Raw genomic sequence first — 14,706 nt, 5'->3', positions numbered from 1 at the left:
ATTTTGGCCCACTCATCTTTGCAGAATTGTTGTAATTCAGCTTTATTTGAGGGTTTTCTAGCATTAACCGCCTTTTTAAGGTCATGCCACAACATCTCAATTGGATTCAGGTCAGGACTTTGACTAGGCCACTCCAAAGTCTTCATTTTGTTTTTCTTCAGCCATTCAGATCGCTTCAGCTTAAGTTGACGAACAGATGGCCGGATTCTCCTTCAGGATTTTTTGGTAGACAGTAGAATTCATGGTTCCATCTATCACAGCAAGCCTTCCAGGTCCTGAAGCAGCAAAACAACCTCAGACCATCACATTACCACCACCATACAGTATTTTACTGTTGTTATGATGTTCTTTTTCTGAAATGCTGCGTTACTTTTATGCCAGATGTAACGGGACACGCACCTTCCAAAAAGTTCAACTTTTGTCTCGGCGGTCCACAAGGTATTTTCCCAAAAGTCTTGGCAATCATTGACATGTTTTTTTTAGCAAAATTGAGACGAGCCTTAATGTTCTTTTTGCTTAAAAGTGGTCTGTGCTTTGGAAATTTGCCATGCAGGCCATTTTTGCCCAGTCTCTTTCTTATGGTGGAGTCATGAACACTGACCTTAATTGAGGCAAGTGAGGCCTGCAGTTCTTTAGATGTTGCCCTGGGGTCTTTTGTGGCCTCTTGGATGAGTTGTGTCTGCGCTCTTGGGGTAATTTTGGTCGGCCGGCCACTCCTGGGAAGGTTCACCACTGTTCCATGTTTTTGCCATTTGTGGATAATGGCTCTCACTGTGGTTCGCTGGAGTCCCAAAGCTTTAGAAACGGCTTTATAACCTTTACCAGACTAATAGATCTCAATTACTTTTGTTCTCATTTGTTCCTGAATTTCTTTGGATCATGGCATGATGTCTAGCTTTTGAGGTGCTTTTGGTCTACTTCTCTGTGTCAGGTAGCTCCTATTTAAGTGATTTCTTGATTGGAACAGGTGTGGCAGTAATCAGGCCTGGGGGTGACTACAGAAATTGAACTCAGGTGAGATAAACCACAGTTAAGTTATTTTTTAACAAGGGGGGCAATCACTTTTTCACACAGGGCCATGTAGATTTGGAGTTTTTTTTCTCCCTTAATAACGTAAACCTTCATTTAAAAACTGCATTTTGTGTTCAATTATGTTATCTCTTCTTTCTGAGAAGACTGAGGAAGGCCCAGTTTCCACCACCGATCCTGACCACCTTCTATAGAGGGACTATCGAGAACATCCTGAGCGGCTGCATCACTGTCTGATTTGGGAATTGTGCCATTTTGGACCGCAAAACCCTACAGCGGATAGTGAGGACAGTGGAGAAGATCATTGGGGTCTCTCTCCCCTCTATTGAAGACATCTATACCACACGCTGCATCCGCAAAGCCACCAGCATTGTGGCTGATCGGACACATCCCTCTCACACATACTTCACACTCCTACCATCTGGAAAAAGGTACCGAAGCATTCGGGCACACACATCCAGACTGTGCAACAGTTTTTTTCCACAAGCCATCCGTCTCCTCAACAAAAAGGGACTGGACTGATAAACACAAACACACACACACACACACACAAACATTAGCACACAGCTTAACTCAACTACCTCAAAATATTGGGACTGGACTGACTAATCAACACAAGTGCAGACATACTGACCTACACCACCAAATTATCGTACACACCAACCTGTAAATGCTTCACTGTTTATCTTTTGCACAATGATCATTACTGGACAAATTTTTGCACTAATTCCTCAATTCTTGCTGCTGTTTTCGAAGAATGTTTATGTTTACCCACTACCTCAACACCATATTTTATGTTCTGTTATGTCGTGGTTGCGTACTGTCACTTTGTTGTTGCCCTTGTTTGCACATTTGCACGTGCATTTTATGTTGTCTGTAAAAATCTTATACTTAGCTAGTTAGTTTTTGTTAATTTATGTTGTAAATTTATGTTGCATGTACTGTAGCACCTTGGTCCTGGAGGAACGTTGTTTCGTTTCACTGTGTACTAACTGTATATAGTTGTAATGACAATAAAGCCTACTTGAACTTGGACTTTAACTTTGACTAATAGTTAACGGTTTTTGATGAGCAGAAAAATTTAAGTGTGACAAACATGCAAAAGAATAAGAAATCAGGAAGGGGGCAAATAGTTTTTCACACCACTGTATTACATAAAAGAGGGTGATATTATACTGAATACCAGCATGGCTGTTAGGCAGGTCACAGCCCTTATTCTTAATGCATTGAATTAATGCATTTTTATTTGTTTAAACTTTACCTAAGAAAATTATCTTAAAAGGATAGGCCGTTGTGAGATCTCCATATTCTGCTCAACTACAAAACATAAAAAGAAATCTACGTAGATAATCTAGCTAAAAAGAAAAATAACTAGATGATGTATAACAGTAATCAAGTTCTTTACTGTTCACATTAAATTATCTTAAGTGAATCAACATGTAATTAAGCCAAATAAGCACAGGTTAGAGAGATTTTTTACCTTGCTCAAAATAATATATAAAAATAATTGTATAATATAAGTCTTTGACCTTTTTAAACTTTATTTGATGTATCGCAAAATAATGTTTTTTATTATAAGGCAAATGCACTTTGTGTTTTTCCAAATCCAGATATGTTTGCCTCAGAAGACAATCTATGACATCCTATAAGGAAGGAAAAGGGTTCAGACATAAATATATAAGATAGTTATAGGTTTTATCCAGCATGACAATTGATTCATGAACCAGTCTATGTCTGATTATGAAAACTGTTATACAGTACAAATGTGTTGCACAAAAGCAAAACTAGCTAAAACTGAGGTGACGAATCACCCAGGAAGCCTTTCAGCTGCTCCCTTTAAGGGCTTGCCACATTGTATTTTGCATAAAGCTTAAATTAGGCCACTCAAAGCTTCTGGAGTGACGAATTTGAAGATCTTTTATATGCCAGTAGATCAAAACATAAAAAAGAAAAGAAGCTTCAGTCTGCTTTTACACAAAAAAAGAGCTTCTATTTGTATTTACATCAGACATAAGAATGTGAAAAATGTGAAGTCTGTGTATACTTGCCTCACAGTGAAATGTCTGCTTTTACATAAATTAATGGAAAACAAATTTTAGTTTTACCCAATTGGGTTACATTTCTGTGAGCCAAGAACAGGAATCTGTAACTACAAAGGGCACAGACTCAGTAAAACTGTACAGTTGAAGATTGGATTTTTTTTTTGTGTTTTTTACTCTGATTTAATGAATTTATATATGATAGGTCTTGTGTCAATAGTCCAGGCTGCTGCTGGTGGTGTAATTATGTGGTGGAAGTTTTCTTTCAATAATGGGATGCATTAATGTCAACATGGGCCAGGATCTTAAAATAATATTTCGCAAACTTTGTGATATCCGTGCCATGATGTAAGAGCATAAGCAGTCTTACCCCATATTAGTAAGGAGTTATTAATAAAGTGGTCAGTGAATGTTGTCACGGCGTGCACATGTAATGGGCATGCACATACTGTAATTCGTTTATCGTACTCATCCCATAGGCTCCCTACAGTAGGTCGGGCTGGCTGGCAATGATTATCATTAATAAACCTCAGGCTTTCTCCGCATTATTAAAGTGAAGCACAGCAAAAAGTCGTGTGGTGGGATTTACTAGAGAGTGTACCAAAATACATGTCAATGTTAACAATTTTGTGGAAAAAGAGAAGAGAATAAGCCAGGAGAAGGAGGCACTTAAGAAGGAGGCAGGGCCTCACAACAGTTTGTGTTAGACCAACTAGCTTGCATAGTGCATGGATAGTACTGCCATCAAGCTTGGCAGGACAGTAGTGTAGATACTTATTAAGCTACAGTATGTGGGATCATGTGCATAAATAATGTGCATATCTGTGACCAAGAAGGGCAAGCACATCTCTCCCGTTTGTAAGTGGTCTGTTCCTATGTGTTTAAGGTTGCTTTTTTTTCCATGTGCAATACTTGTCTCCTGTACGAGAGTGTGCTCTCTTTCCCATGTGCAATGCTCCTCTCCTGTGTAAGATTGTGCTCTCATCCCTGTGCAAAACTTTTCTCCTGTGTGCTCCTCTTCTATATGTGAGTGTGCTCCCTCCCATTTGCGATGCTCCTCTCCTCTGTGTCTCTGCAATGCTGCCTGTCTGAGCTCTCTCTCTACTGTGTATGCAGTTCTCTTTGCTTGTATAAATGTGCTCTCTCCTGTATGTGCTCTCTCATACAGTATGTGTGCATTGAACACTAAAAGGTTTCATTGAGAGCTGTTGAGAATTTTCTCTACTGCTCTGATTCAGGTATTCGTGTAGGGAAGACAGAAATTGAATGGCAATTTAACAGTTACATACAGATTAACTGTTATAATACAGATTAAAAGCACTGGATAAATTAAAACAAGAGCAAATAAAAGCTAACATAGGCACAATCTGTTAAAATTCAGTTCTGATTTAATGTCAATCTGCTTTTACAGTGCCGAATGACTAACATTAAGTTGCTAAATTGGCTTTATACCTTTGTAGCTTAGGTGTCTGGTTTGCAAGATTTTCAAAGTTTTTTTTTATTGTATTCAGTAACTGATCCTATGAACTTTGTAAACTAAGTGATATAAATTCTGATTCATAAATTCTGAAACAAAGATATTTTTTTCATTTGGCCTCTGACCAGCACAAGACCGACTACTTAAGGATGAGTTCAGAGCGTGCAGAGCCCAGTGGGAGGCCCGAGATTGCATAGCACCAGGAGGAGTCCCGAGAGCACAGACCCCCAGTGGGAGGCCCAAGATCGCATGGCGCCAAGAGGAAGCCCCAGAGCACAGAGCCCCGGTGGGAGGTCCTAGATCGCATGGCGCCAGGAGGAGGCCCGAGAGCACAGAGCCCCAGTGGAAGGCCCGAGATCGCATGGAGCCAGGAGGAGGCCAGAGAGCACAGAGCCCAAGTGGAAGGCCCGAGATCGCATGGCGCCAGGAGGAGGCCCGAGAGCACAGAGAGCCCAGTGGGAGGCCCTAGATCGCATGGCACCAGGAGGATGGCTGAGGTCCACTCCTTGTCCATATCATGTCCTGGTTTATGCAATGAAATGTCTAAATCATGTGCTGTTACATGCTATAAGATGCCTAAATAATGACCAGTCAATTATTGTTGACATTTGTTTCCAGACTACATTTTCAATCAGGCACTTCACCCCCTATGTTGTAATTGTATTTACCCGCAGCTTAAATGCTTAAATGTTTAAATATACTGTACTCTGTTTGAGTAGGATTTTTCTTGCATCTGTTCTGTAGTGTTCAATTTGCTGTTTAGTGCCTTAAGGCATCTTTAGGGCCCAATTACTATGACATCAACCCTATTACATCATAGTGTATAAAGGTCCCTATTGTTTTTTTAAGGACTTTTTTGTTTTAATCTTATTTTTGAAGGTCCTTTTATGGTCAAAAGTTATGGAAATCAGCACACAGTTTGAAATTGCCTAAACAGGACATTTTGCTGCATAACTTATACACACTTCTGCATAAGAAAACATGAGTGCATCATATTTATTGTCAGATTATGTGCAAAAGCTATATAATAAAACTCGAATACATAACCTTTATAACACTATACATTAATTTAAGTGCACTTAATATGATGACAAAACATTATGATTTTGTAAAATAATGAAAGCAAACTGGGTGCACTATTCTGTATTGTTTGTTTTTTTGTGAAATAAAAAAATTTACAGAAACTCTGTGTTTACTTGCCTCATAGACATAAAAAATATACTTATAGAAAATGAAATGTCTGCTTTTAAATAAACTAATGGAAAACAAATTTCAGATTATGTAATTCGTATGAAATGTGAGAAAAGGCTGAATCCTAATTTGCATTCTGACTCATTATCAAGGGCACAACTTTATGTGGGGAACTAGTGATTGTAAATACGAGTGCACAATCTTCTGATTTAATGCTATTTGCAATGACTTCCAGCATCCAGAGCAGATATTCCAAAGCCAAATGAGTGAGAATATAAAGTGAAACATACAAGGTTTACTGGACTGTCCACCAGTTTCATGGTTTATTCTTCTAACCTTTTGGCCACAAAAGGTGTAGGAAACATTAGATTACAACGTAGCATCCTTTACCAGTTCCTTTATTCCTTTACCAGGTTCAACTCAGTACTTTACAACAGAAAAACAACAGTAACAGAGAGTATATGCCATTTTAATTGGTTTCAACATTATCCAAACACATGTAGTTCAATTTTAGTAGTTACTATGTTTGTGAATCTGCTATTTCCACTTCACTGATTATGTGACAGAAAGAAGTTTGGGATTGGCTTTTCAGGGTGTGTCAACTTTTGGTCTGAAATGTTATATTAGGTTAAGATTCAGGCGGCACTAGGTGGTGTAGTGGTACGATTATCGGCCAGGCTCGATTCCCGTCTCTGTGTGCATGAAGTTTGCATGTTCTCCCAGTGCTTGGTGGGTTTCCTTCGGATACTCCGGTTTCCTCCCACATTCCAAAGACATGTGGATTAGGTTAATTGGTGTTCTCAAATTGCCCATAGTGTGTAAATGTGTGTATGTCTGTGTCCCCTGCGATGGATTGGCACCCTGCACAGGGTGTACCCTGCCTTGTGCCCTAAGTCTCCCCCCGTGACCCTGAATACAGGATTATGCGGTAATAATGATGAGTAAGTGAGTGAGATTAAGATTCAAAAGAAAGTAAGTGAGTGAGATTACGATTCAAATAAAAATTACGATTTTAAAGTAAACTTTTCCTTTGTCTTATAGAGCAAATACAACTTTTCCAAAGATTTAAATAAGGGTCATTAAATTATTAATGTAACATGACCAGAGAAGGACCCAAATGCAAAACAAGATATAAAGTCACATTATTTATAGTAAAGAGGCAATAATAGCACATGAACTGTGCAACAGAATGATAAGGACCCAGTCAAAAAACACAGGTGGACAGGAGAACCTTCGGTAGAGGCTATGGTAGGACTAGTGATATTTACTCTGCTCAGAAGTAAGGGCTGAAAACACACACGTGTGAGTGTGGTGTGTATATGAGTGTGAGTCAAAAATTATTCTCGCTGCCTAACAATTTTACAGATATGGCTGTAGAATTTTTAGTCATTAACTTTTATAAAAGACCTATATATGTTTTTAACATAGCCTCCTCCTATATTAAAAACGTTTTAGGCTGAGCTGCAAGCAACAATTATACCTCTGCCTTCACTGCTTTGAGCTGCTTTGAGGGGACCAAACAGGTGAAAGTTCAATAAGGCAAGATCGGGGCTATAGGTATAGCTTTGTCACCTCGAAACGAAGTGTCAACAGTGTGGGCAGAAGAGTGCAGGTGTGCATCACAACACAATTGAATAGGGGTACTTTGCGTTTAATCTGAAGTTTAGGATTCAATAAGCATCTAACTGTAATTAGCACTGTTGATTTTTTGAAACTTTTTACCTGATAATGTCCTAATACTGGGCCATGAGGATTCCAGAAAACTGTGGGCATCAATTTTCTGGTTGATGGTTGACTTTTGAACTTTTTCTCAGTTAGAGATTGAGGATTTTCTGTTTCCGTTCCATACTCTGACGTTTTGCTCGTAGTGATAAATCCATGATTTGTCCATGATTTTGTTTACAGATATCCAAACACTTCTGTTTATGCTCTTCAGTGACTTGTTTTGGCACAGGTACACCCTCAGACCACACAACAACAACAACAACAAAAAATTTAATCATTAAATGCTGCTCCTTTCTTGAGCAAATCATAAGAGGGGTATCCATTTTCTGCTTAGACCGCATTTACAAATGAACTGATATAAGCCATTCATACCTGCCACAGCGGTGACTAGGAAGACAGTAGCCCTGAATGGAAAGCTCTTATAGGACAGTGCAACCAACAGAAGTAACCCGGAGTGTGAATAATTTTTGACTCACTTTCGTATGTATCGTTTTTTTTTTTTTTAAGAATTGCGATAAGAAAAAATACATCATGATTGAAGAGCACTTAAACACTTGGTAAAGTATATGAAAAAATCTACAGTAAAAAACATATTTATATTTAATAATGAGGTAAAAGCATTTTTATACGAACACAACGTGATGCAAAGAATTAGGACTAAACAGCTGTGTGACTTAAGAAAACCAATTGTTAGTGGGGCTAATTATAAAAAAGGCTTTAATTTGCTAATTTGGGAAAAGGTCATGTGATCTGATGAGTTCAGATTGAGCCGATTCCAGAGAGATGAGTGCATCAGTAAAAGAAGAGAAATAAACGAATGAAAGTACATAGAAGTCAACACAAGCTAGAATTTTGTAGGTACTTATAACTAACCTGTAAATGTATTTCCATGATGATCTAGATGAATCAGATCAACATTAGTGTACATTTCACTGTTTCAGGTGCAGCAGTAGCAATAGTAGAAATGGGTTGGATGAGTGCAGGGTTAAAAAATTATATTTCCAGCTAATAATGAGCCCTTGTCTATTGATGACAAATAAAGTAATCTATTTTACCCTAAGCTTTTCTGTTCCAGTAATTTACACAATTATTCTAATTGTAAGGAAAAAATCTTAAAAGTACCTTTCAAAGAAGACCAAGACCACGACTGTAGTCCAAAGTACATGCGATTAATTTTACACATTCATTTTACTTACTACACAGGCAAAAACTGTGATGTGTTTAAAATCTCAAGCAGTCTCAGCCTTAAGTTAATAAGAAATGCCCAAATTTACCCCATTGACATATAATGATTTGACATTGACAAATTGTGCGGCTTATTCGAGAGGGGTGGACTTTGTGTGTATATATATATATATATATATATATATATATATATATATATATATATATATATATATATATATATATTAGCATGTTGCTAGCATGATTCCAATGTTTTGAACCTCAAGAACCTTCTCAGGAGCCTCAAGTCTGATCAAGCTGAAATTTGGTACATACACTGCTCCTGACACTTTAATATTTAGTTGAAGCGCCTCTTGTAACCAATACATTTAATTTGTACATGTGATACATTTTATTTTTGGTATCTGACTCTGTAATATTGCCATTTTACATTGGTAAGCCTAGACCTGATTTAATCCCAGGTCATACCTCTTGAGACTTGTACAGCTACACATGATAAGATGCATCATGTCTTGTAATTTTTTTTTTATAACCATGACAAGGCCAACATGCAGGCACATGGTAAATCTAGAATCACTTGCTGTTTAGTATCAATCATCTGAGTTTTTTTCACATTGTAGGAAAATCCCTTGCTTTCATTTGTAAACATAGCTGTGATGTCAACTGTTGTTGTAATTTTTTTTATGATAACTTCACTGACTCTTTAAGTTGTCCCCAGTTACATTCTATCATAAGGTTTTTCAACCACATTTCTTCTTCTGGTTTTAATAATTTGTAGGACAGTTTTTAACCCGATTCCAGTAATTTTAGCAATAATCTATTTTGCTCTCCTTGCTTGACGCTGGGCAATAATTTTGACCTGAAACACAGTAACAGTTTTCCATTACAATGGGATACATTTTCCAATATGATTATTTTAAAAAATGAGAAGCTAAATGTTGCCAGATATTCATATTCATCACTGTGGTAATGATTCAGTCAAAAGCTATGGAATATTTGCTCAGTTAAATCCAATGCCATCTTTTTTTTTTTTTTTTTTTGGCCTTGGTTGAGTAGCTGGCCAGAGCAAAATTCTAAATTGATTCATTTGATGATTTTATAACTTAACAAATATGGTTGCAATTGACAAATTCAATCAATAAAAATCATTTGAATCAATAAAATACTATTAAGCTGTTGTCATGAAACTTGAACGGTCAGTTCATAGAATGATGAGTGATACGATCCCACTATTAACTGATGCAATCTCATTCAAGTAATAGCATAAGTACAAATAGAAGTATGAGTAGGAGTAATAGCAGTAGTATTCTTCTAATCTTTCTTACCACTATTAAGTTTAGTTTCCAGTTCTGGTTCCACTGTCCAGTGAATCTGAAATATTGATGTCTGAAGATTGGTAGATTTTATCTATTAAGAGAAAGTACCATTATGTGTTACACAATACTTTACATACAATACGCTTTATATGCATATACATTTACTAACTTCAGCTTATATGCAGAACATATGTTATGTTTTTCTGACCCCATCTACTTTGTGAGCAGGGACCTCCACTTAACAAATATTATTTAGGTGGTAAATGATTCTCAAAACAGCACATGTTGATAGTAACATGGTGGTGAAAAATGTGTGCATTTGGGCTTTTATATGTGTATCAGATGAGGCAGTAGAAACGGGGTGAGTGCCATGTTGAGTAATAGTATGACCAACAGTGAGCCCCTTTCTACTAATAAAGAAGGAGCAACAAGCTATATGGTGCATTAAAGGAAATACAATCAGTATTGGTCAGTGAATGTAGGTATGTGGACCTAATAAACAGACTACCACAGACCTTTTGAAGTATGCTGTCTTTCATGGTAGGGTTGCTGAAATCCTCACTGCTATTAATCTTTAATCTCAGAAATGTCCACTTAATAGTAGGCCCTAAAAAGTTAACAAAATTGAAATTTAACAACTTAATTTTACATTAAATATGCATGAAAATGTAACTGAATATAAATATTGAACCTTCATAAACTTGCACCTCACAAAGTGTAAGAAACTGGTAAATATTGGGAAGAATAATGTTCACATAACGACCCATCATATTGCAGGTGTAGCTTGCAGTGGCACCAGCGGGGATGCTACTGATAACAACACATCTGGTTCAAGAGAGAGAGAAAGTGAAGGATATGACTTTATGACTGTGTACAAGACTTTAAAACCATTAATAAAGACTTTAAAACCATTAATGCTAAACGTATGTTTAGCTCTTTAAAGCAATAATTGGTGTAATTTAAAAGATTTTATAATATATTTTTAAAACATTTGTCTTTTATAATCATGTATGTAATTTTTATATGATGTAATATGTATTAAGGCTGGCAATATCAACATGTTAACACGCATCTAATCTTTTTTTTTAACATGATGCTATTTTATTAAATGCAAATTGATCTTATGAACACCATATTGACCCCAATGGCTTCCTATAATAGCTGCATGGCCCCCAAACTTGTCCACGTTATAATTGAATGTTTAATGTAGATAATAAAATAACTGAGGAAACATCACCAGGTGTGCTGAACAGCAAGTTTCATTATAAAAAGCTTCCAGATGGAAGTTTGGATAAAACCAGTGTTGTTTGCTTAAGCTCCTTTCACAAGCTACTATTATTGGCTGTATTGGAGACCACTTGACATTAGAAAGGAATCATAACTACTGCAGTGTAACAGTACACCTATTTGATGACAAATGGTACCTGCACCCAGTGTCACTGTGAGCATGTTGAAAATAGAAAAAAAAAAGTTTTGCGAAAGCATGCGCGAAATGAGCCAATTTCTTGATGTTAAAATTGGGACAACAGAAATGGTCACCACTAAAGGAACAGACAGGTCTCAATTTATGATTGCAAGGTATTTTAATTTAACATTTGTTAAATGTTAATGAATTAAATATTGTAAAACTGCATATTCTGTCGCCTCTAACGACTTTGTCATGCACTTCTTTATTCCACCACTAGACATTTGTAATACAAGTAATTTTGAGTATTTTAAAATTAAGATAAATATTTTAATCAATTGACAACACACACACGCACACAGTACTACTTAAAAGTTTAAACCCTTTAAAGCGTGTGTCTAAAGTTTAGACTTTGAATCTAATTCAATGATTAATACTAAAGGCATCCAAAATATGCAATAATGTTATTTGAACAGTTGATATTAAGATGTTTCTGCTGCTTATGATCTGTAAAGCATTCATAATGGCTCTAATCTGAGGTGCTGAGGCGCTCTCTGATAGTGTTCATGAGAGCCAGTTTCATCATGGTGTTTAATGGGTTTTTCAAATGCACTTGACCAAAGTTCTTGCAATAACTTTTAGAACAGCTGACTTTCATGTCTTAAATGTCAACTGATTGTTGTTGCTATTATCTAATTACTTAATGCAATATGTTATTTTACAGTTTTGTAATCTCCAGTATTGTTATAAAATGTATTAAACAAATCACTAATCAAAAACAAATAAACAAAAAAAAAAATGGAATTGGAAGGTATCTACAAACTTTTTTACTGTATAATTTCTTAATTATTTATTTATTTATGATTCACCTGGGGTTATTGTTGCCTTTGTTGACTAGGGAGTCACCAATGTGAATCTCTGCACCATTTATCCGTTGTGAACAGCAGTCGCCTCGGTTTGTGATGACTACAGTTCCAATAACATACTCTGCCAACAAATCCACCCTCCACCATGGGCCATAGTCTCGATTTGTGTGTGAACATGAGCCAGAACCAACAGAAGATGCTGTGTTACCATCAATAGCTTTAGAAGGATAATAGTTATATAATGTAGAAGATTGTGTTGCTGTTCCTCCTAAGGCCAAATCAACTAAAGAAGAGAAAAGAAGAGAATAATAAAGATACTACAAACTATCAGAGCGTGTTGCTCCAGTATGGAAGAAATAAAAAAGGAATTAGAAGAGAAATAAAAAGACAAAGAAAAGAGAGGAAAAAGAATAATCCTGGCTCAAGGAGACGAGAGATTATTGTGTTTGGTGTTTGAGTTAGGTGTTTTGTTTTTGTTATCGTGTGGGCTTTTGTGTTTAATTAATAATCCCACATCATCTCCAAATGAAAAAACCTTTTGATAGGATGCACAATCCAGAGGTACGTACTTGAGGAGCTACAAGAGGCAGGGCTTATGGCAAATCCCAGGAAGTGTCACCTGGGGCTGACCGGGGCACAGTACCATGGGTACAAGATCAGACATTTCGGGCTACTAAAACCTCAAGAAAAAAAAATAGAGGCTGTCTGATCTTACCTGCGACCACCACAGAAAAACAGGTATATGCCTTTTTGGGCTCAGCTAATTATTATCGCCATTTCGTCTCCTGTTTCTTCTTTACGGCAGCACCCCTCTTAGACATCCTGAAAAAGGGTCTTTCAGAAAAGGTGTGTTGGAGGAAAAGAGAAGAAAGATCTTTCCAGCAACTAAAGGCCCACCTCACCAGTTCTACTGTTCACTGGGAAACCTAATTTCAATCTGGTCCAAATAGATGCCTCCATGCCTGGGCTCGGAGCGGGGCTGTCATAGAAGTTTGACAGAAAAGAACACCCCGTCCTGTTTGAAAGTAAAAAATTGGACAAAAAAAAAGACTGGAAACATTGTTTGGTCTGATGAGTTTAAATATAGTTGAGCACTATTTTCATGCCAGAGCCTACCTAAGTATTGTTGCTGACCATGTCCATCCCATTATAACCACAGGATAATGTGCTATGTCAGGAAGCTAAAATCATTTTAAACTGGTTTCTTGAACAAGGCAATGGGTTTGCTGCACTTAAATGACCTCCACAGTCACAGATCTTGGTGCAATAGAGCACCTTTGGGAGATTTGCATCATGCATGTGCAGTCAAAAAAATCTGCAGTAACATGCATAACACATGAGTGAGTGAGTATATACCGTATGTATTCACTTGCATTTACTAGCAACAGCAGGTTTACTGGTGAAACAAAAGTTAGCTCTCCACACTAATAACAATTAGACAAAAGAACATTTGATTACCACTCAGGGCATCAGTTGAAAGTTAAAACAACCATTGCAATCAAGAGGGGAGAAAACCATAATTAAATGTGGTGCAAATATGACAAATAAGTCATATTTGCAGAGTTAGCCATTCAATGTAATGTAGTCAACATTAGTCCAGCATCCTTTCATCAGTAACTTAAACTAACTTTAACTTTCAAAAACAACCTAATACTAAAAGTGTCCTACCATCCGTAATTTTGGCAAGCTTATATTACCATATTTTAATATAATAAAATATTTTTTACAACAACTTTAGTTAAAGGTACAATCTTTGAAATAATAGCATAAATTTCAAGGTTTTTAGTATTTGGTACATTGTCTTTTTGTTTTAATGATAGCACTAAAGCTGCCATGGACTTTACAAGTTTGTGCAATCAATTTTATGATTAAATTAATTGGAGTGTTGTATAAACACCTGCTTCAACAGAAGAATTATACAAAAGGAAAAGCTATAAATATGGTTTCTTGTTTTAACTGAGAAAAAATGTCTAACTTTTAAAGTGTGTGTGGGTTTCTATATTCTACTACAGTATATTCATACCTTTTTGATGGGTAAGTATCCACTGTGATGAGAAAATGCATATCCCTGTGCCAAAATATGCATTTGGTTATTGCCTGCTTATGGAGAGATGTAATAGGAAGATGTTTTTTTGTAATCTATACAAAAATATTTCCATTTTAAATCTTTATGATACTTTACAAGATACTGAAAATCAGCCTTTACCTAAAAAAAGAAACATGAGCCCCTGAGAATTCTTCATTTTCTTTTCAAATAGAAAAAAACAACAACTTTAAGTAATTTACAACACTCAAAGAGGACAGAAAAATAGATAAATGAGGAAGCACTTCTTAAGACTCAGACTTTTAATGTGCACATCAAATTACATTTAGTGCCTAATACCAAAACCAATGTATTAGAGCACAATATAAAGAGATATTTCTTACTTACCTCACTTGACATAAATCAAAGGGCCAACTTTTTGACCATTTT

The 14,706-nt window shown here is 36.5% G+C and overlaps 1 protein-coding gene across 1 annotated transcript; it reads right to left on the bottom strand.

Annotated features, from left to right (window-relative positions):
• Positions 1-9,452: 9,452 nt before the first annotated feature.
• On the bottom strand, positions 9,453-14,485 carry LOC128508423 (fucolectin-like). Its single transcript, XM_053479765.1, has 7 exons — positions 14,440-14,485; positions 14,257-14,301; positions 12,237-12,516; positions 10,654-10,787; positions 10,478-10,569; positions 9,972-10,053; positions 9,453-9,505 (listed from the first exon to the last, which is right to left on the bottom strand). Exons 1-7 carry the CDS (start codon positions 14,474-14,476, stop codon positions 9,453-9,455), a joined length of 723 nt encoding a protein of 240 aa, XP_053335740.1. The 5' UTR covers positions 14,477-14,485.
• Positions 14,486-14,706: the final 221 nt, after the last annotated feature.

The sequence above is a fragment of the Clarias gariepinus genome, chromosome 20 (assembly GCF_024256425.1).
Source record: "Clarias gariepinus isolate MV-2021 ecotype Netherlands chromosome 20, CGAR_prim_01v2, whole genome shotgun sequence".
Taxonomy (NCBI): domain Eukaryota; kingdom Metazoa; phylum Chordata; class Actinopteri; order Siluriformes; family Clariidae; genus Clarias; species Clarias gariepinus.
This window is presented reverse-complemented; position numbering and strand designations above follow the sequence as displayed.